This window comes from Pteronotus mesoamericanus, unplaced genomic scaffold (genome assembly GCF_021234165.1).
Source record: "Pteronotus mesoamericanus isolate MK-2021 breed Mesoamerican mustached bat unplaced genomic scaffold, CSHL_Meso_final scaffold_636, whole genome shotgun sequence".
NCBI classification, from domain to species: Eukaryota; Metazoa; Chordata; class Mammalia; order Chiroptera; family Mormoopidae; genus Pteronotus; species Pteronotus mesoamericanus.
This window is the reverse complement of record NW_026555324.1, coordinates 3,160,471-3,177,604: the sequence shown is the minus strand read 5'-3', so window position 1 is coordinate 3,177,604 and position 17,134 is coordinate 3,160,471. Positions and strand designations below refer to the sequence as shown.

The following is a 17,134-nucleotide window of genomic DNA, read 5'->3' as shown; positions in this document are numbered from 1 at the left end:
CTCTAGGAAGTTAGAAAGTAACAGAAAAGGAGTAAGAGAAGAGTGGGTTGTCGCACGTGCTTGTTTCACGCATGCGCAATTTCCGCTCTCTGTCTCCTTTTGACGCTGCGGGGCAGTAAGAGTCCAAGAGAAATTTCCCGGCGGCGCGGAAGATGCGCGCCACTTCCGGCAGGGCTCCTAACAACGGGGGAGGTTGGTAACCAGGGAGGGGGGGATGGCGGAGCGGGAGCCTGAGGCAGAGGCGGAGGCTGAGGCGGGCGCAGGCGGGGAGGCGGTGGCCGAGGAGGGCGCGGCAGGCCGCAAAGCGCGGGGTCGACCGCGGCTCACGGAGTCAGACCGGGCCCGGCGGCGGCTCGAGTCCCGGAAGAAGTACGACGTGCGGCGCGTGTACCTGGGCGAGGCGCACGGACCCTGGGTGGACCTGCGGCGCCGCAGCGGCTGGAGCGACGCCAAACTCGCCGCCTACCTCATCTCGCTGGAGCGCGGCCAGCGGAGCGGTCGCCACGGGTGAGGGGGCCCGGCCCGAAGGAGGGAGGGAGTGAGGGAGGAGACGCCCCCATCCCCCGCTGAGCCTGGTCCCGCCCCCTCCGCCCAGGCTCTGCCCCTGGCACCTCTGAGCTCCGCCCAGCGGCCCGGGTGCCGGCTAGGGTCTCCGACTGCTGGTCCTGGGACGTGCCTGGCTCGCGGCCCCGCCTCCAGTCTCTCTGACCGTCCAATCCTAGGATGCGTCCAGCTTCGACCCGCCTCCTGGGCGCTTGGCCCCGCCCGCTAGAGCTCTGGCTGACCAATCCTAGTACGGGCCCCACCTCCAAGCATTCTAACTGCCCAGTTCCTGGAGGAGCGGCCCCGCCCTACTGGCCCCTCAAATCTCACGGGCCTCATCCCCCACAATATAGCCTGAGGTTGTTACTGCACACACTGGGCCACACAGCCCTGCCCTCATGATGATCCGGTTCCCCAGCTTGGACTCTGAGTGGCCCCATTCCTACAACCCTAGACCCCATGTACCCCGAGGACCCCTCACAATCCAGCTCGACTCCCCCTAAAACTATTGGCTCCTGAGGAGCATCTCAGCGCAGGGAGACTCAGATGAATAGGAAAGCCCCGCACAGGTGGTTGGTGGAATTTTTCGCTTCCAACCTTATACGTTGATGTAATGATTAAATGAGTTAAACCACCGGAAAGGGCTTAGAACAGTGCTAGCACTTAGTGAGCACTCCAGGTATTAGCTGTTAGGTGAAGCTTGTTCTGTATCACAAGCATTCTGCGACAAAATCCTTGTTCTGCCCTGGTTTTGTTTGCACATGTTCGCCCGTTCCCCCTGGGGGAGATGTTGAGGGTCAAGGATCAACCAGATCCTGCTGAATAGTACCTATGTGGTGCTCCTCAGGGTGGCAGGCTGGTTTATATGCCTAAGAGCAGAGCAGGAAATGCTGGGTACTTAAAAAACCTCAAGCCAGCGTCCCACTATTGGAGTTTCTGATTCAGTTAGTCGGGGTGAAGTTGCAGACGCTGTATTTTTTTTATTGCAAAGCTTCCAAGAAAGACTTGATGTGCAGCTGGAGAACCACTGACCAGAGGGAGCCCCTGGAGGTCCCTAAGTTGAAAGTGGTATTTGCAGAAGCTTGGTTTGGCCGAGCAGGAGCTGTGTGGGCCTGCAAGACTGGGGCAGAGACAAAGAGACAGCCCAAGCAGCGTGTGGCAAAAACCTGGCCCAGGGGCCCAGGGGTAATTGGGAAAGTACCCTAACCTACGTGAGGGTTATTCTATGGGGAATAGACATGACCAGTGGTAGAGGGTCAGTTGTTTCAGTTGTTCAATTATTCATAACCTATTTTGTACTTGGAAGGATTTCACTTCAAGGGCTGTAAAACATGGACAAGAAAGCAGAAGCCAAAATCAGGGTGAAAAGAGAAAGGCAAGTGAGTGACACAGTGGGGCCAGGATCAGTGCTGTTAGATTGAGGCATAAGTCACAAGGGACATGGCAAGGGCCGTCTTTGTGGCATGGTGAGGTTAAAAATCTGACCGGGGGGTTCAAGAGACATGAAGTGGGACTGGCGAATGGGCCATGAATTTGCCCTGGCACTTTCTAGCAGCCAGTGGGAAAAGGGAAACAATGGCCAATGAGGAATTTCCAGTGTTTCTTTATCCATTTGTTTAAGGAACACTTACTGAGCACCTATGATGTGCCAGGCACATGTATGAATCGTGGAGCTAACATTTTTCAAGAGAAAAGGGCAGAGGCTTGTCTAGTGTGTAAAGGCTTGTCTACCACAGTTGAGAAACATAACAAATAAGTTATGTAGTATGTGAGAGATTGATAGGGACTGTGGAAAAAACAAAAGTGAAATGAGGAAAGAGGAAGCAGGAGTGTGAGCCAGAGAGGTTTAAATAAGGTGTCAGGGCGGGGCCACCCTGAGAAGATAGCATCTGAATAAATACCTGAAGGAGGCCAGGGAGAGCCATGCAGATGTCCAGGCAAGAGTGTTAGAGGAAGAAGGAATAGCAAGTGCGAAAGCCCTGAGGCAGGACCCTGCCTAGTGTCCTGATGTACACATGGGACAGCAACGGGAACGCGTAGCTGGAGCAAAATGAGTAAGGGAGAAGAGCGTGGGAGGGTGAGGGCAGGGAGGTTCCAGGGCGATGTGGGCTACAGGGGGACTCTGATATTTCCTCCTAGTGAAGTGGGAGCTCTGGTCGGATTTTTTGCTTTCCTTAAGTGCAGAATTTTGAGTTCCCTTCATGAGTGCAAAGAAGTCATGTAACTGGCTTAGCTGTTAGAAGAAGCATTTCCTAGGGTGTGTGTGGCAGGAGGAATGGGTAGGATATGAGTTGGTCAAGAGTTGACAGTCATCAAAGTTGGTGGTGGGTTCAAGGAGGTTCGGGGTCCTCTCTAGCTTTGTGTGTGTTTGTGGTTTTCTTTTCACGTCATAAACTCCTAACAAGAAAATTAAAAGAATCATCCTGACTCCTATGTTGAGACTGTGGGGGTTGGGGACAGGAGCTGGGAGACCAGGAAGAAGGTGACTACATTGGTCCAGGTGAGCTGTAATGGGGCTGGCCCTGGGCAGGATCATGGGGAGATGGACAGAAGTGATTGAACTTGGGACCAGCATGCTCTCTGATGGGTGTGGACATGAGACATGTGCCCAGTTTGGGTGTGAGCACCTGGAGAGTTGCAGTTGCTGTTAACTGAGAAGAGCCAGGTTGAGGGACAAAACGACAGCTTGCATGTGAGACTCTTATATGGGGTGGCAAGGAGAGGGTGGAAGTGGTGGTGTGGTGGGGAGAGGGCCCGTCGGGAGATGTGGATGTGGGAGTCATCCGGGTGGTGCTGTTCAGGTGACAGAGCTTGCCGAGGGGATGCTCATGGACAGAGTGGGCAGGTCGGAGTTCGGTGCCGTTCTCGCTGCTTCCAGAGGTCAGGGAGATGAGGGAGAAGCAGCAGCCTGGGGGGCAGGCGGAGGAACAGGCAGGGCGGTGTCCTGGAGGCCAAGGGAAGCACCTAAGGGTCATATACTGCTGGGCTGAGGCAGCCATCCCTGATGGCCATAACGGGCAGTTTGTGGCATGGCGGAGAGAAACGCTGACAGAGGGGCTCAAGGGAGACGAAGGGGCAGCCATGGAGACTAAGAGCGTAGACCACTCTGGTAAAGAGTGGTAAAGGAATGGGGCAAAAGTTGGGAGCGAAGGGGCGCAAGGTCTCAAGGTTATTCTAATCCAAGGTATTAGAAATACCAGCGTGTTTGGACGCTGGTGGAAATATCAAGTCAGAAGTGAAATCGAAGGGCAGAGGAAAGCGAGCGACTCTTGCTGGCCACCATTTGGGGCTGGCCACAGAGAGGAAAGTACAGCCAGGCCCTGGAGAAGCCCTAATGACTGTTGACCTCCAATGCAGGTGGCCACTGCAGGGAGTCACAGGGATGTAGAGCTTGAAGAAGCAGGCAGAGGGCCAACATAGTTTGGGTTGAAGGAGAAAAGACTGTGTGAGCACCAGAATGTGGCCTGGCCTCACAGCAGCTCTGTGTGGGAGGCAGCGCTGTTTTCCCTCCTTGGCAGATTAGGGAACGAAGGCCCAGCGGGGATGACACCTGCTTGGGGTCACACAGCCAGAGATGAGACTGGGATCTGACCAACGTCAAGCCTGTCCTGACCACACTGTGGCGTCCCAGCACCCCCGCCGTGGCAAGGCCTCGAGTGATTGGAGCTGGCTGCGGGTGTTTGGACTTGGGTTTGGGGGAGGACCTGGTAGCCCGGCCCCTTGGAGGTGAGAGAGGTTCCTGGGAGGGGCAAAGGGAAGCAGATCTTCAGGCAGCGGCCAGAGCCTGGGCAGGAAGGACAGAAGAGCCCTGAGGAGCTGTCCTGGGACCAGACTTGGGGTATGGAGGCTCAGAATTGTTACCAGTCTGGATGGGGGACTAAGGGGGTGGGCAGTAGAGCTGAGGAGAGACCCTGGACTGGCTTTCGGGATATTTGTGGCAAGAGTGTGGCCCCGGCCGCAGCAGGGAGGTCAGTGTCCCAGGGCCTGTCTGTGTGATAATATTGGTGATCATAATGATCATCATCACCGTTTGCTGAGTGATTACTAATTGCCAGAGCTGTACCAAGCTTTTTACAATGCACATAACCTCATACCAACCTCAGGAGGAAGTTGCTGTTATGATCCCATGCTACAGATGGGAAGCTGAGGCACAGGACGGTAAAGTCACTCACCCAGGGTCACAGAGCCTGCTGCCACAGCTTAGAAGAAAAACAAGGAAGCAGCCAGGGTGAGGTGGGCAAACCCAGAAGCATGGCGGCAGGAAGGCAGAGAGAAGCCCCAACCAGGTCTGAGAGAGATGGCTCCAACATACCTGCCCTCAGTCTGTGTAGAGCCAGTGCTGGGCCACAGCCAGGTGGCCCAAGTCGGGTCAGGATCCCGCCTGGCAGATCTGATGGGGGCGGGCTCTGCCCTGGGCTTCCTGAGGCCATGGCTCGCTAAGGGGCAGTCACTGAGGATGTTGGGCCCTAGCCAGGGTGGGGAAGGCCCTACAGGCAGGCGATTGACTGGCCTGGGCTGGCTGAAGGGGCGGGACTGCTGGAGGAGGGCAGTGGCATGGGCCAGAGCCCTCACAGAGTGGGCTGGCAGGGTCAGGGAGAGATGGCAGCCCTCCAGGCTGTGTCTGACCATTTCCCCAGGCTCTCGGCCAGCCTGGGGGTCTGGCATTGCAGGACCCTTGATAGGGCAGCTCAGGTTCTATTGCTGTGTAACAAATGATCACAAATTTCGTGGCTTACAACTACACAAATTTATTATCTCACTGTGGGTCAGGAGTCTGGCACGTTTTAGCCGAATCTTCAGTTCAGGGCTTCATAAGGTTGAAATCAAGGTATCAACCAGCTGTGTCTTCATCTGGAGGCTCAACTAGGGAAGGACCTCCCAGACCTTGTAGTGTGGGCAGAATTCATGTGCTCAGGGCTGTAGAACTGAGGTCCCTGCAGTCTTGCTGGCTGTTGATGGGACCACTCTCAGCTCCCAGAGGCTGTTTGTGCTCAGGTCCTTGCCACACGGCATCCTGTAGGCTCCCTCACATTCTCACCTCTGGTTTCTGACTTCAGCAGAGTCCTTGTACAGGCTCCCCTGATTAGGTCAGGCTCCCTCTTCATTAATTCAGTCACCTAGCCACGGGAATGGTAGCCCTTCATATTCACAGGTGTGCCCCTCTCTTGGGGAGAGGATTATACCGGGTGTGTATCCAAGGGTTGGGATCACGGGGCTATCAAGGGGTCAGAAAGGGCTACGGAAAGGGCTGCTGACTTTCTGCACCCCTTTCCAACCTCTCCACTCCCTGGCTGTGGGACCCCAGGCCGGTAGCCTCACCCCTCTAGCCTCAGTTTCCCACTCCGTGAAATGGGTGATGGTACTAGACCCCCCCCCCTTCAAGGGCAGCTGTCCATGTAGGAGAGAGCCCAAGGGAAGGGCCATGAGAAATAGAACAGGCTCAGGGAACAAGCTGAAGTTTTGCCCTGGAGCAGGATGAGGGGCAGCTGGAGTTGCTGTCATTATCCCAGCATCAGTCAGGCCCTGCGTCACTTCCCCCTGCCTCTCTCTGTTACAGGAAGCCTTGGGAGCAGGTCCCCAAAAAGCCAAAGAGGAAGAAAAGTAAGTCGGGCTGCAGCCGGTGGGTTGGGGTGGGTGTTGGGACTTCCTGGCTTTGTGGCTCCCTCCCTCGCTCCCTCATTCTCTCAGGAACCGCTTTTGGGGAGCCTGCATGTGCCGGGCACTGTGTCCAATAGGACAGCCCCAGCCCTTCCCTCACAGAGCCTGCGGTCTCCTGGGAAAGACAGGGGACAGTCTGAGCAGGGCTGTGACTGAAGCAGGGTGGGGGGTGAGGGCACTGGAGCCCAGAGGAGACTCCCGACCCAGCCTGGAGTGGGGACCGAACCTGTGCTGGGCCCAGCAGGGGTGCCCTCCTCATCCCCATCTTAAGCTTAAAGACATTCTGGAAGGCCTGGTCACTGCCCCAGGCCGCACAGCTGGAAAGCGGCAGGGCCAGCATGCAAACTCAGGCCCTCCTGTCTCCAAAGCAGTCCCCTTAGCTCCTCTGCTCTCCTGCCCAGTGTGTGGGAGTCAGCCAGGGAAGAGCCAGGCAGAGCAGAGGGAACAGCTTGTGCCAGGGCCTAAAGGGCATATTGTGTGCCAGGCTCAGAAGGAGCCGGGCGTGGGCAGTCAGAGCAGAGACCTGGAGCATGTCCCTCCTGCCCCTGCGCCCTGGGGCTGTGGGTCTCGAGCGGTGTCCAGCAGGGTGAGAGCCAGCTGTTCTGGGACAGCCGTCTGGGGGCAGTGAGCACCTCCCATTCTCAGAGGCAGAAGCCAGGCAAGCTACGACTGTGACCCCCCAAATCCTAAAGGGGTGGGAACGGGGATAAGGAGGCAAGTGCTGAGCTAAGGAAGCGGCTTACTAGGGGTGTCCCTGTGGCTGTCACTGTGTTGGAGGACCCTAGGCCCGGGAGCCTTTCCTGGGCATATTCCCCACCTCCTGGCCTGGGAGGTCAGCGACACACCTTCCTCCCATTTGCTGAGGGACCCAGATCATCACACACGTCGCTGGCACCAGTTCTTGGGCACTCGCAGTATGTGCGGCGACATTCTGTGCCCTGTCAGTGTCTTCGCTTCCTAACCTCCTCCCTGTCAGCCTTCAGGGAATGGGGACCCTCATTCTTCCCTGACCAGAGCAGGCAATTGAAGTTCAGAGAAGCCAGGTCACTTGCCTGGAGCTGTCCATCTAGGAAGTGGCAGAGCCAGGACTTGAACCCTGGAGGTCTAGCTCCACTGTTCCATCCCCTTGCAGGATTTGCTTATCTAGCACCTACTGTATGTAGGTGCTGGATATACAGGAGGAACAGCCCAGATAAGTGTCTCTGCCCTTGAGGAGCTGACATCTAGTGTGGGAGACAGACAAGAAATATAAAAACAAATAAGCACAGATGGTATCTAAGGTGCTACCTAGAGAAAAGGGACAGCAGGCCAGGTTGGCTAGAGGGACAGGGAAGAGAGGGTGGCTGACCAAGGGAAAGGCCTGAGTGAAAGCGGAGGCCGTAAGGCAGGTACCTGGCAGATGTGGAGTCAGCCAATGCAGACGCTCGAAGGCTGGACCGTATCTGGCTCAGCTGAGGACCAGGGAGGAGGCCGTGAGGCTGGAGTGAACTAAGCAAGGGGAAGGGTGAAGGGAAGTGAGGAAAGGGTGACTGGGCAGAACGTGGAAACCTCCAGGAGGGCTGTGACTTTTCTGCCCAGCGAGGTGGGAGCAGAGGAGGCACGTGGCCGGACTCAGGTGTTCACAGGCGTCCACTGGCGGCTGTGGGAGGAATGGAGTGTGGGGGGCCCGGGTGGGAGCAGGGCAGCGCCGAGGGAACAGTAAGAAGCAGCTAACAATGACTGTGCGCCTACTGTGGCCGTGCCCCGCTGTTCATGCGACTTCATCCATCCAGTGAGGACAGTGTCTGGCCAGTCTAGATCTCCAGGGTGCGTGTCATCTCTCTGCGCTTCAGTTTCTTCACCTAAAAACTGGAGACAGGCCTGGACAGGGTTCAGGAGGGTGTCTCAACCCCCAAGAGCCAAAGGCCTGGGTGGCTGTAGGGGCCACACTGCCCTGGGTGGCCTAGCCCTGCTCCCCATGCCCACCCTGGCCCTGTGTGCGCAGGGCGTCGACGCAACGTGAACTGCCTGAAGAATGTGGTGATCTGGTATGAGGACCACAAGCACCGCTGTCCGTATGAGCCGCACCTGGCTGAGCTGGACCCCACCTTTGGCCTATACACCACAGCTGTGTGGCAGTGTGAAGCTGGCCACCGCTACTTCCAAGACCTGCACTCACCCCTGAAGCCGCTCAGTGACTCAGACCCTGACAGTGACAAAGGTGGGTCCGTCGGGTAAGCGCATACAGTGGTCTTCGTGTCTGGGGGTCTGCAGCTCCTTGTGGGGAGAGTCGCCCTTGACCCTGTCCCTCCTGGGTCTTGCTAGCCTCAGGCCAGCATCGCAAACATCTCAGCAACTAGATGGCACTAGTGCTGGCTTCAGGGACAGACCGCAGACCCGTCCAGCCATGCTGCAATCTTTGGGTCCTTACAGATCCTGAGGCGCAGTTCCCCTTTTACAGAGGGACAGCTGAGGCACAGGGCAGTTTTCCCACCTGTGCCCGAGGCCAGTCACAGGTAGGTCCAGGAAGCCTGGCTCAGAGCTGGGGAGAGGGAAGGGAGGGTGCCGGGCTTCGGACACGCCGGGGTGGCTCTTTTCTCCTGGCGTCTTCCTCCTCTTTTGTTTTCTCTAGTCCTTTCTCAGGTTCAGGGTGCGTCCCTCCCAGGCTCATCCTCTTCCCCCTCTCGGTCCTGCTGCCCTCTGCTTGCTCCCTAACCCTTGCTCTCTCTGTCTCTCTTGCCCTGTCTGTGCTTCATCCTCTCTCCCCCTCTGTCTTCTGTCTCCTTCCTATCCCCTGCCTCTCCCACTGCCTCTCCCTGTCTCTCCTCCATCTCACGCCCTTCCAGACTTCCATTCTCTCCCGCTCGGTCACCCCACCCACCCCATCTCTTACTGTCCCTGCCCCTCTTCTGCCATCTCATGTTGACCACACCCGTGGGCCGGCTGCCAGCTCAGGACTGGGAGGGACTCGGTTTCGGAGCCCCATTGAGGCCTGGACGGGGGCCGGGAGATACTGTGGGTGGTGAGGGGCTGCCCGCCTGCCTCAGAGGCTGGGCGTGGGCCGTAGGGAGGGGTGCGGGGCCCACTACCAGGCGCCCGCCAGGTCTGAGGGCGGGGTCAGTCACTGGGGCTGAGTCCGAGCTGGCGGGCATCGCGGAGCAGATGGCATCCCAGCTGGCGAGGGGAAGCCGTGGGCGAGAAGTGTTCCAGGTGGGCACCCTGGCCAGTGGCCATCCCGTGGCGTGTCGGTCGGGCCCCAGTGTGAAGCCCGCACCTCAGCCACCCTGTCCCGCGCTCCACCCCAGGCCCTCCCCAAACCGCCTGAGTCCTCCCCACAGTCCCGCCGTTAGCCCCGCTGAGCGGTCGAGGAAACAAAGGTTTTGGGAGCAGTGTGACTGGCCCATCTGGTGACGGATCCAACTGGGATGGGGGTGACACCTGGAGGAGGTCCCTTGTACCCCAACCTAACTTTTACACCAGTAAGTGCTGGACGGGGGCTCTTGGGAATGAACACTGGGACCAGGTCCAGCTACTTAGGGGGCCGGTGAGAGAGTGGCTGTGTCCGCGACCCAGCTCTGTTTTCTCAAGCAACATCCTTATCTGCTCTGTGCATGGGGCGACCTGGCCACCTCTCACTCTGTAATAAGACCCCTCCACCCCCACCTTGGGGACTGTGGGAGGCCAGGGGTACATGGTCATTTCTGCTGTGAGTTTTATCATCATCTTGAGCAAAATCCACTGTCAGTCTTAGCACCCAGACACTGCGCTCAGGGACCCAGATGCACACCCTGCCATGCTCCCAACTCATCAGGTGATTGCCCCTCCTTCAGGGTGGAGCAGGGTTCATCCCTGCAGATTACAGGGTGCTGGAAGGAGGGCCTGATACCCCTACTGCCCTTGTTGCTACCCCAGGGCCTGCTTCAGGAATGGGGCACTCGGATACTAAAGATAGTGGGTGCTTACTCCAAGCCTAGTGCTGTCCCGAGCCCTTTACACATATTTACTCATTAAATACCAGAGTGCCCCCTGAGGTAGGTACCAGGTTATCTCCAGGCCCAGAGAGGTTACCTAAGGTGCCTGTGGTCACACAGCTGGGAAAGCAAGCCCTGGGGTCTCCCCTCCCGCCGCCTGCAGGCTGGCCTGCACTCTCCACGTGACTCTCTGGGGATGTAGGACATGTGGTTTCCGGTGTGCCCCCAACCATGTCTCGAGTGTGTAACTTAAGGGACAGTGATTCATTTTTCCTGTCCCCAGTTTCTCCCTGTGTGGGGACATTAGCACCAAATGCCTGGGTAAGATGTCCTCTCCCGAGGCTTCCATCACAGCCTTGGTCTGATAGTCCATTTTTGCAAACGTGTGCTCACTGTGTACCACGTAGCCCCCTGGGCATTAGGAACTGTGCACAGGGACTCCCCTGTGCTTGTGGAGTTTCCTTGTGGAAACTCCTGTCCTTGTGGAGGGGAAGCAGACAGTAAACAAGACAAAGTTAAATCCAGAGTAGACTGGAAGGTGAGAAGTATTTGGAGGGAAAATAAAGGAGAGAAAAAGGTAATATTTGAGATGAGGTGGTCAGAGGCCCCCCTGAAAAAAATACCATTGATGAAGGGTCTGATGGTGATGAGGGAGGGAGCCCACGCAGGTGTCTCAGAGAAGAGGGTTCAGGCGGAGCAAGTGGCGAGTGCAAAGGCCCTGATGCAAAGGGTCCCTAGGCATGGGAGGGAGGTCAGTGGAGCTGGAGAGGAGGTGCAGGCTGTGTGGCTGCAATGAGAGCTTTGGCTGCGACGCCAGGTGAATTGGGAAGGGTATTCAGTAAAGTAAGGCAGCTGCTGAAATAGACACACCTGCAACTCGCCTTCCATCCAGGGCCCAGGTTCTCTTGTGCTGGGGCTCCAGCCTCCTTGAGTCCTGGCTGGATGGTGGGAACAGAGGTGGAAGTTCATGGCTGGGAGTTCATGGCCACTCACATTTCATTGGGACTTAACCATATGGTCACACCTATCTACAAGAGATGCTAGGAAGTATAGGCTACTCTGGTGCCATGAGGAAGAGACTCGGGCTTGGTGAACAGCTGGCCTGTCTCTCTCACAGGAAGTGATGAGCAGGTTCTCAGTCAAAGAGCATGTGGCCTGAGAAGGAATTCACAGACTCTTTCTGGATGCTGTAGAGGGGAGAGAATGCAGGGGGTGAGGGTGGGAGCTGGCAGACCAGGGAAAAGGGATTGCATGGTCCAGGCAGGGGGGTGGTGGGGCCATGACCAGGTGTGCGCAGGGGAGGTGGGAGAAGCTGTCAGCATTCGGATGAATTTTGGATGCAGCACCAACAGGTTTTGCTGACAGATTGGAAGTGGGTGTGAGAGAAAGGGAGAGGTCAAGGATAGGCCTGGGGCTTGGCCTGAGCAACTAGGAGAACAGAGCTGCCATCCGCTGAGACGGGGACATCCACGAATGCCGCAGGCTTTTTCTGAGGGAAAACTCAGAGCCCGGAGTTGCTGCAAGGGGTGTGAGATGCCTGCGTGACCCCAGCGGAGGGCGGGTCAGCAGAGAAGGTGGTGGGAGGTAACAGTCTGCAGCTCCGCAGGAGGTCTGGTGGGAGCTGTCCAAGCGGAGGCACCAGCGTATGGGTGACAGCACCATAAAAATAGATACTTGATCTTTGTTCTTAGTTCCTGGCACAGAGCTTCTAAAACCCTAGGAATTCCCTGAGAGTTAGGAACGCTTTTCTAATGTTACCATAATGAGTCTCTTTGGAACACATCTGGGCTCTATGCAAATGAGGTCACTCAGGGAGGGGCCCTTAGATGGCTTCAGGAGGAGAGGTGGTCACCAGAAAGACCAGACGCATGGTTAGAGGAGCAATATCTCTCAGCCCCATTGCCTAGCCCCAGGCGGTGGACAGAGGCTGGAGACTGGGTTATAAAAACTCTTGAACAATGTGGTTCAGAGAGCTTCCGGGTTGGTGAACATGGGGAGGTGCTGAGAGGGTGGCGCACCTGCAGAGGGCATGGCACTTTGCGCCCCCACCCCTGCCCTCGTCCTGTGCATCTCTTCCATCCAGCTGTTGCTGAATTATGTCCTTTGTAATAAAACTGTAATCAGAAGTGGAGCACTTTCTTGAGTTTTGTGAGCCATTCTGGCAAATTATCAAACCTGAACTTGGGGTTGTGGGAACTCCCAGTCTATAGCCAGAAGTACCAATGGCTCGGGACTTGCAGCTGGCATCCGAAGTGACATCGTTCCTGTCGGGTATGATGCTAACTCCAAGTGGATAGTGTGAGAATTGTATTGAATTGTCGGACACCCAGCTGGTGTCAGAATCAGGGCAGCCTTTAACACTGTCAGCCTGACTGAAACCCGGGTGGGATCAGAGCACTCCGTAGAGGCCCCAGCTAGAACCTTCCAGACCTATAAGAGCAAAAGAGGCCAAGGAGGAGCCACCAGGGAGGAGTCAGGAAACTGGAGTGGACCAGAGGCCAAGGGCAAAAAAGCATCTTTGAGGAGCAGGAGTAACCGGGGAGGGTGGCGACTGAGAAGTGACCACTGTTTGTGGCAATGAGGAGTCACAGCACCCAATCCCTGGTGAGCCCTTAACAAACACCAACTGCAGTTGCCACTATTATAAGCACGCCCTCTCTTCTGCCACCACAGTGGACAACGGCCTGGCGGCCGGCAGCTCCGACTCGTCCAGCTCCTGCTCTGGCTCTGACTCTGAGGTGCCCCCTGAGGGCCAGCCAGCCAAGGTGACAGTAGCAGCAGCGGCAGTTACCCCCACCAGCCCAGCGGGCAGCAGTGGGCTCATCACGCAAGAAGGTGTGCACATCCCTTTCGACGTCCACCACGTGGAGAGCCTGGCAGAACAGGGCACCACACTGTGCCCCAACCCAGCCGGCAGCGGGCCAGAAGCCCTGGAGACAGTGGTGTGTGTGCCAGTGCCTGTGCAAGTGGGCCCAGGCCCGGGCACCCTTTTCGAGAACATGCCCCAAGAGGCGCTGGGCGAGGTGGTAGCCAGCTGTCCCATGCCAGGCATGGTGCCCGGCTCTCAGGTGATCATCATCGCAGGCCCAGGCTATGATGCCCTCACAGCCGAGGGCATCCACCTCAACGTGGCAGCAGGCAGCAGCGCCCCTAGCGGGGGCCTGGGTGATGAGGTGCCCTGCACCATGATGGAGGGTGTGGCAGCCTACACCCAGACGGAGCCTGAGGGCAGCCAGCCCAGCACTGTGGACCCCGCCGCCACCGCAGGCATGGAGACCAAGAAAGGTCTGGGGGACCGTGCTAGTCCGGGGGGCTCTGGGTGGGACTTGGGAGGGGGAGGGGGGGAGTGGCCCCAGAGAGGGCTCCTCGATAGCCTTAGTCCCCAGAGACATCTGCCCTGTGTCTACCCCTTAGAGAAGGAGGACTTGTATATTCTCAAGAAGGAGGAGAAGGAGGAGCCGGTGGCCCCAGAGCTGACAGAGCTGGCAGCGACAGTACCTGAGAGTGCAGAGCCTGAGGCAGAGGCAGACGGGGAGGAGCTGGATGGCAGTGACATGTCAGCCATCATCTATGAGATCCCCAAAGAACCTGAGAAGTGGGTGCCAGGTGGGCGGGGGCGGGGATGAGGACGTTGGCCCTGTGGGAGCCCCAACACCATGGGCCCCTTCCTCTCCAGGAGGAGGCGGAGCAAGCGATCACGGGTGATGGACGCCGATGGCCTGCTCGAGATGTTCCACTGTCCCTATGAGGGCTGCAGCCAGGTGTATGTGGCTCTCAGTAGTTTCCAGGTGAGGCTACCACCCAAGTGGCTGGGCAGGGTCTGCTTCTGTGTCCTGCTGCCTGTGCACTGGGGTCTGGGCAGTGTGGCTCGTGGAGAGCCCCACCAGACCCCAGCAGGTGCCACAGGCTGCCTCCCCCATTACCTCCTGCTTCCAGCCTCAACCAGCCGCAGGCTCTTTCTGCACACCCTGAGCGGCTGCTGGTCCTGGCCTGGTGGCTCCACACACACTTCTGTTCTTCCAGCCGCCCAGACTCCTACCGCCTCTGCCCTCTTAGCTCAGGATGCCCCTCTACCAGGAAGCCCACCCCAGTCCCCCAGGGCAGGGTCAGGTCACTGCAGCACCAAGACGTACCTACAGTTTGCCCACTGGGCCTGGATGGGACACCCCAAGGCCAGAAACAGAGTCTTGTCATATCCCCACTCTAGGCACAGGAGGCAGCACAAGTAGGCCCTTGAATTTGCCAAATCATGTTTTCATTAAGCACGTATGGAGCACCTACCAGTGCCAGGCCTGGTGCTGGGCATAGGAGCTAGGGATGTGCTAGTGAGTTGAAGGACAAAGGAATAAATGGCTGGATGGCTGGGGGGTGGGGGAAGGCAGGGCTGCTTGCTCCAAGCCTTGGGGGCAGCGTAGCACCATGGCAACAGAGTCTGCTATGTGGCTTACAACCCTGGAATCCAGTCCCGGCCCTGCCACTGCCCACCTGTGAGACACCAGCCAAACCACAGAGCTTCTGGAGTCTCGGTTTCCCCATCCATAAACTGGGCTAACCGTTGCACAGGTTATGATGAGGTTCGCTGATGCTCCAGCCCACCCCCGGGCTGGAGTAAATGTTCAGTAAAGCTGTTTGATTTCCATCGTGCCCCCAGGCCCCTGCTCAGAGCTGGCAGTCCATCCCCTGGGCAAGAGCACTTCTCTCCCCTTCTCCGGTGAAGTTGGCCCCAGCTTGCCTCCCAGCAGCCCTAACCTGTCCCCACAGCACCCACAGCCCCACTGCTGCCTCTCTCGCCCCTAGAACCATGTCAACCTCGTGCATCGGAAAGGGAAGACCAAAGTGTGCCCTCATCCTGGCTGCGGCAAGAAGTTCTATTTATCTAACCACCTACGGCGACACATGATCATCCACTCAGGTCAGGCCCTGGGGCACAGGGGCCTGGGCCTCGGTGCTAGGGCAGGGGCCGGCGGGATCAAACCTGGGCACAGGACGGCCCTTCTCAGGGTTTCCTGCCTGTCCTCCACGTGGACTGGCGCAAAATGGTGGAAGGAAAGCACTTAACCTGGTGCCCACCGGACACCTCCGTGCTGTTCAGTAAGCTGGAGCTGTGCAAGTCACAGTGACACTATTATAAATCATGTGGAACTAAACAGAGGCTGGCTGTCTCTTACCCGACTTGGGGCCCGTTGGCTTCCCCACTCCTACAAGCAGGTCTTATGCCAGAGCAGTTCCAGGGCTGAGGAAGGACAGTGAACCAGATGGGCAGGGAGGGGGAGCAAGTTTGGGACAGGTCCTGTGTTTCTTCTGCTCTGAGCACCCCCTTGACTCAGGGTGTCGGCTGCTGACACAGTGGCCAGTGCTGGTGCCTGTGCCCAGCAGGGGAGCACAGCTTTGGATTTTTTGAGACCAGAACTTTGGATTTTTTATGTGAAATGGCTCCAAAGTCCAAATATTGGGGTCAAATCCAGACCCATATGCACCATGTGCCCCTCAGGGACCCAAACTCCCATTCTGCCTCTGCCCTGGGCGTTCCTGGGCAGTGGCCATGAGCCTCCCTTATTACCTCCCCCCAAACCGCCCTGCCCGGTTATTAGAGTTGACATTCAAGCTCAGAGATGTGAGCGGTTGGTCCATCTGCGCCCTACTTGGTCCCTACAGAGGAACAGAAACACTCCACAGCCCCCTCTGCAAGGGCAGTGTCCTCAGTCTTGTTTTTCCCTCAGGTGTTCGTGAATTCACCTGTGAGACCTGTGGCAAATCCTTCAAAAGGAAGAACCACCTGGAGGTACACCGGCGCACTCACACTGGCGAGACCCCCCTGCAGTGAGTGACAGGTGTCCCGCGAGGATACGGGGAGGGAGGGGATTCAAGCCTGGACCTGCACAGAGCAGGCTCCACCGCTGGGGTTGCCATGCCCAGTTCCACCTGCGCTCTGGTCCCAGTGGCGCCGCCCCTTTCTGGGGCCGGCCCTGCCCGCTCTGACTGCGCCCTGACTCCTGGCAGGTGTGAAATCTGCGGCTACCAGTGCCGACAGCGCGCGTCCCTCAACTGGCACATGAAGAAGCACACGGCAGAGGTGCAGTACAACTTCACCTGCGAGCGCTGTGGGAAGCGTTTCGAGAAGCTGGACAGCGTCAAGTTCCACACTCTCAAAAGCCACCCAGACCACAAGCCCGCCTGACCCACCCAATGACAGACTGCTCCTATTTATTCATCCATTCTAATGCCACTCCCGGGCCTACCCGCCGGGACAGCCGTAGGGGCCACCTGGTCCGCAGGCCGGAAGGTGGCACCCCTGCCCCGCCCTAGGGCTGGTCCCCCACCCCATCTCCGGAGCCGGTGATTGGGGCTGCACTGTTGGAACTGTGTCAAGAGAGCAGAGAGAGATTAAAGAGCAAGAAAGCAGATGCCCTTCCCCTGGGCCTGGATGATTGGGGGCGGGGGGCGCGTTTTCTCCAACCTGGCGCCTTCCTGAGCAAAGCCTGGTGCGGGGAGTAGGGGAAGTGCAGGACATGGCCCTACCCTGTCAGCTTCAGTTGCCTGGCGACCCTGAACACTCCCTCCTCTCACAGGGTCAGGGGTTGGGAGGCCCAGGGAGGCCACTCTGCATCTCCCAAGACTTGATCTTGACTCTCAGTCCTAATTCCTCTTGGGTCACACATTCCCCACCCTAGAGAGATCAGGTACCAGTTGGGGAGATGTTCAGCTAACACTTAAGTGAGACATCTGTGGTTTTAACAAGCACCATGCATAAAGGAGTAGTGTGTTAGTTTCTGGGAGTGCTTTATGTCAGTGGTCAGTGAGGTGGCATTTTAGTATACATCAGAATGACAAAGAGGTTCTGCCCCCTACAAGAAAGCTGGGGGAGGCAAATCCCAGACTGAAGAAGCAGTCGGTGCCAAAATCCTGAGGTAGAATAGGTTCGGCATGTTCGTGGAACACGAAGCAACGTCGCGGAGGGAAGTTGACGTCGGCGGGGCGGCTGC

General features: G+C 57.6%; 1 protein-coding gene across 1 annotated transcript; it reads left to right on the top strand.

The window, feature by feature from the left end:
* The first annotated feature begins 180 nt into the window (after window positions 1–180).
* Window positions 181–16,634, top strand: ZNF653 (zinc finger protein 653). Its single transcript, XM_054562206.1, has 9 exons — window positions 181–507; window positions 6,101–6,144; window positions 8,186–8,401; window positions 12,825–13,436; window positions 13,566–13,746; window positions 13,828–13,939; window positions 14,949–15,063; window positions 15,872–15,971; window positions 16,152–16,634. The coding sequence occupies exons 1-9, from the start codon at window positions 215–217 to the stop codon at window positions 16,327–16,329; spliced, it is 1,851 nt and encodes a 616-aa protein (XP_054418181.1). The 5' UTR covers window positions 181–214; the 3' UTR covers window positions 16,330–16,634.
* Window positions 16,635–17,134: the final 500 nt, after the last annotated feature.

Excerpts from the sequence above, each read along its gene's own strand:
- ZNF653 (XM_054562206.1), top strand. The coding sequence starts at position 215 with ATGGCGGAGCGGGAGCCTGAGGCAGAGGCGGAGGCTGAGGCGGGCGCA. Across the intron at positions 13,437-13,565 it reads AGGCATGGAGACCAAGAAAG|AGAAGGAGGACTTGTATATT; the intron begins GTCTGGGGGACC and ends TCTACCCCTTAG. Across the intron at positions 15,972-16,151 it reads ACTGGCGAGACCCCCCTGCA|GTGTGAAATCTGCGGCTACC; the intron begins GTGAGTGACAGG and ends GACTCCTGGCAG.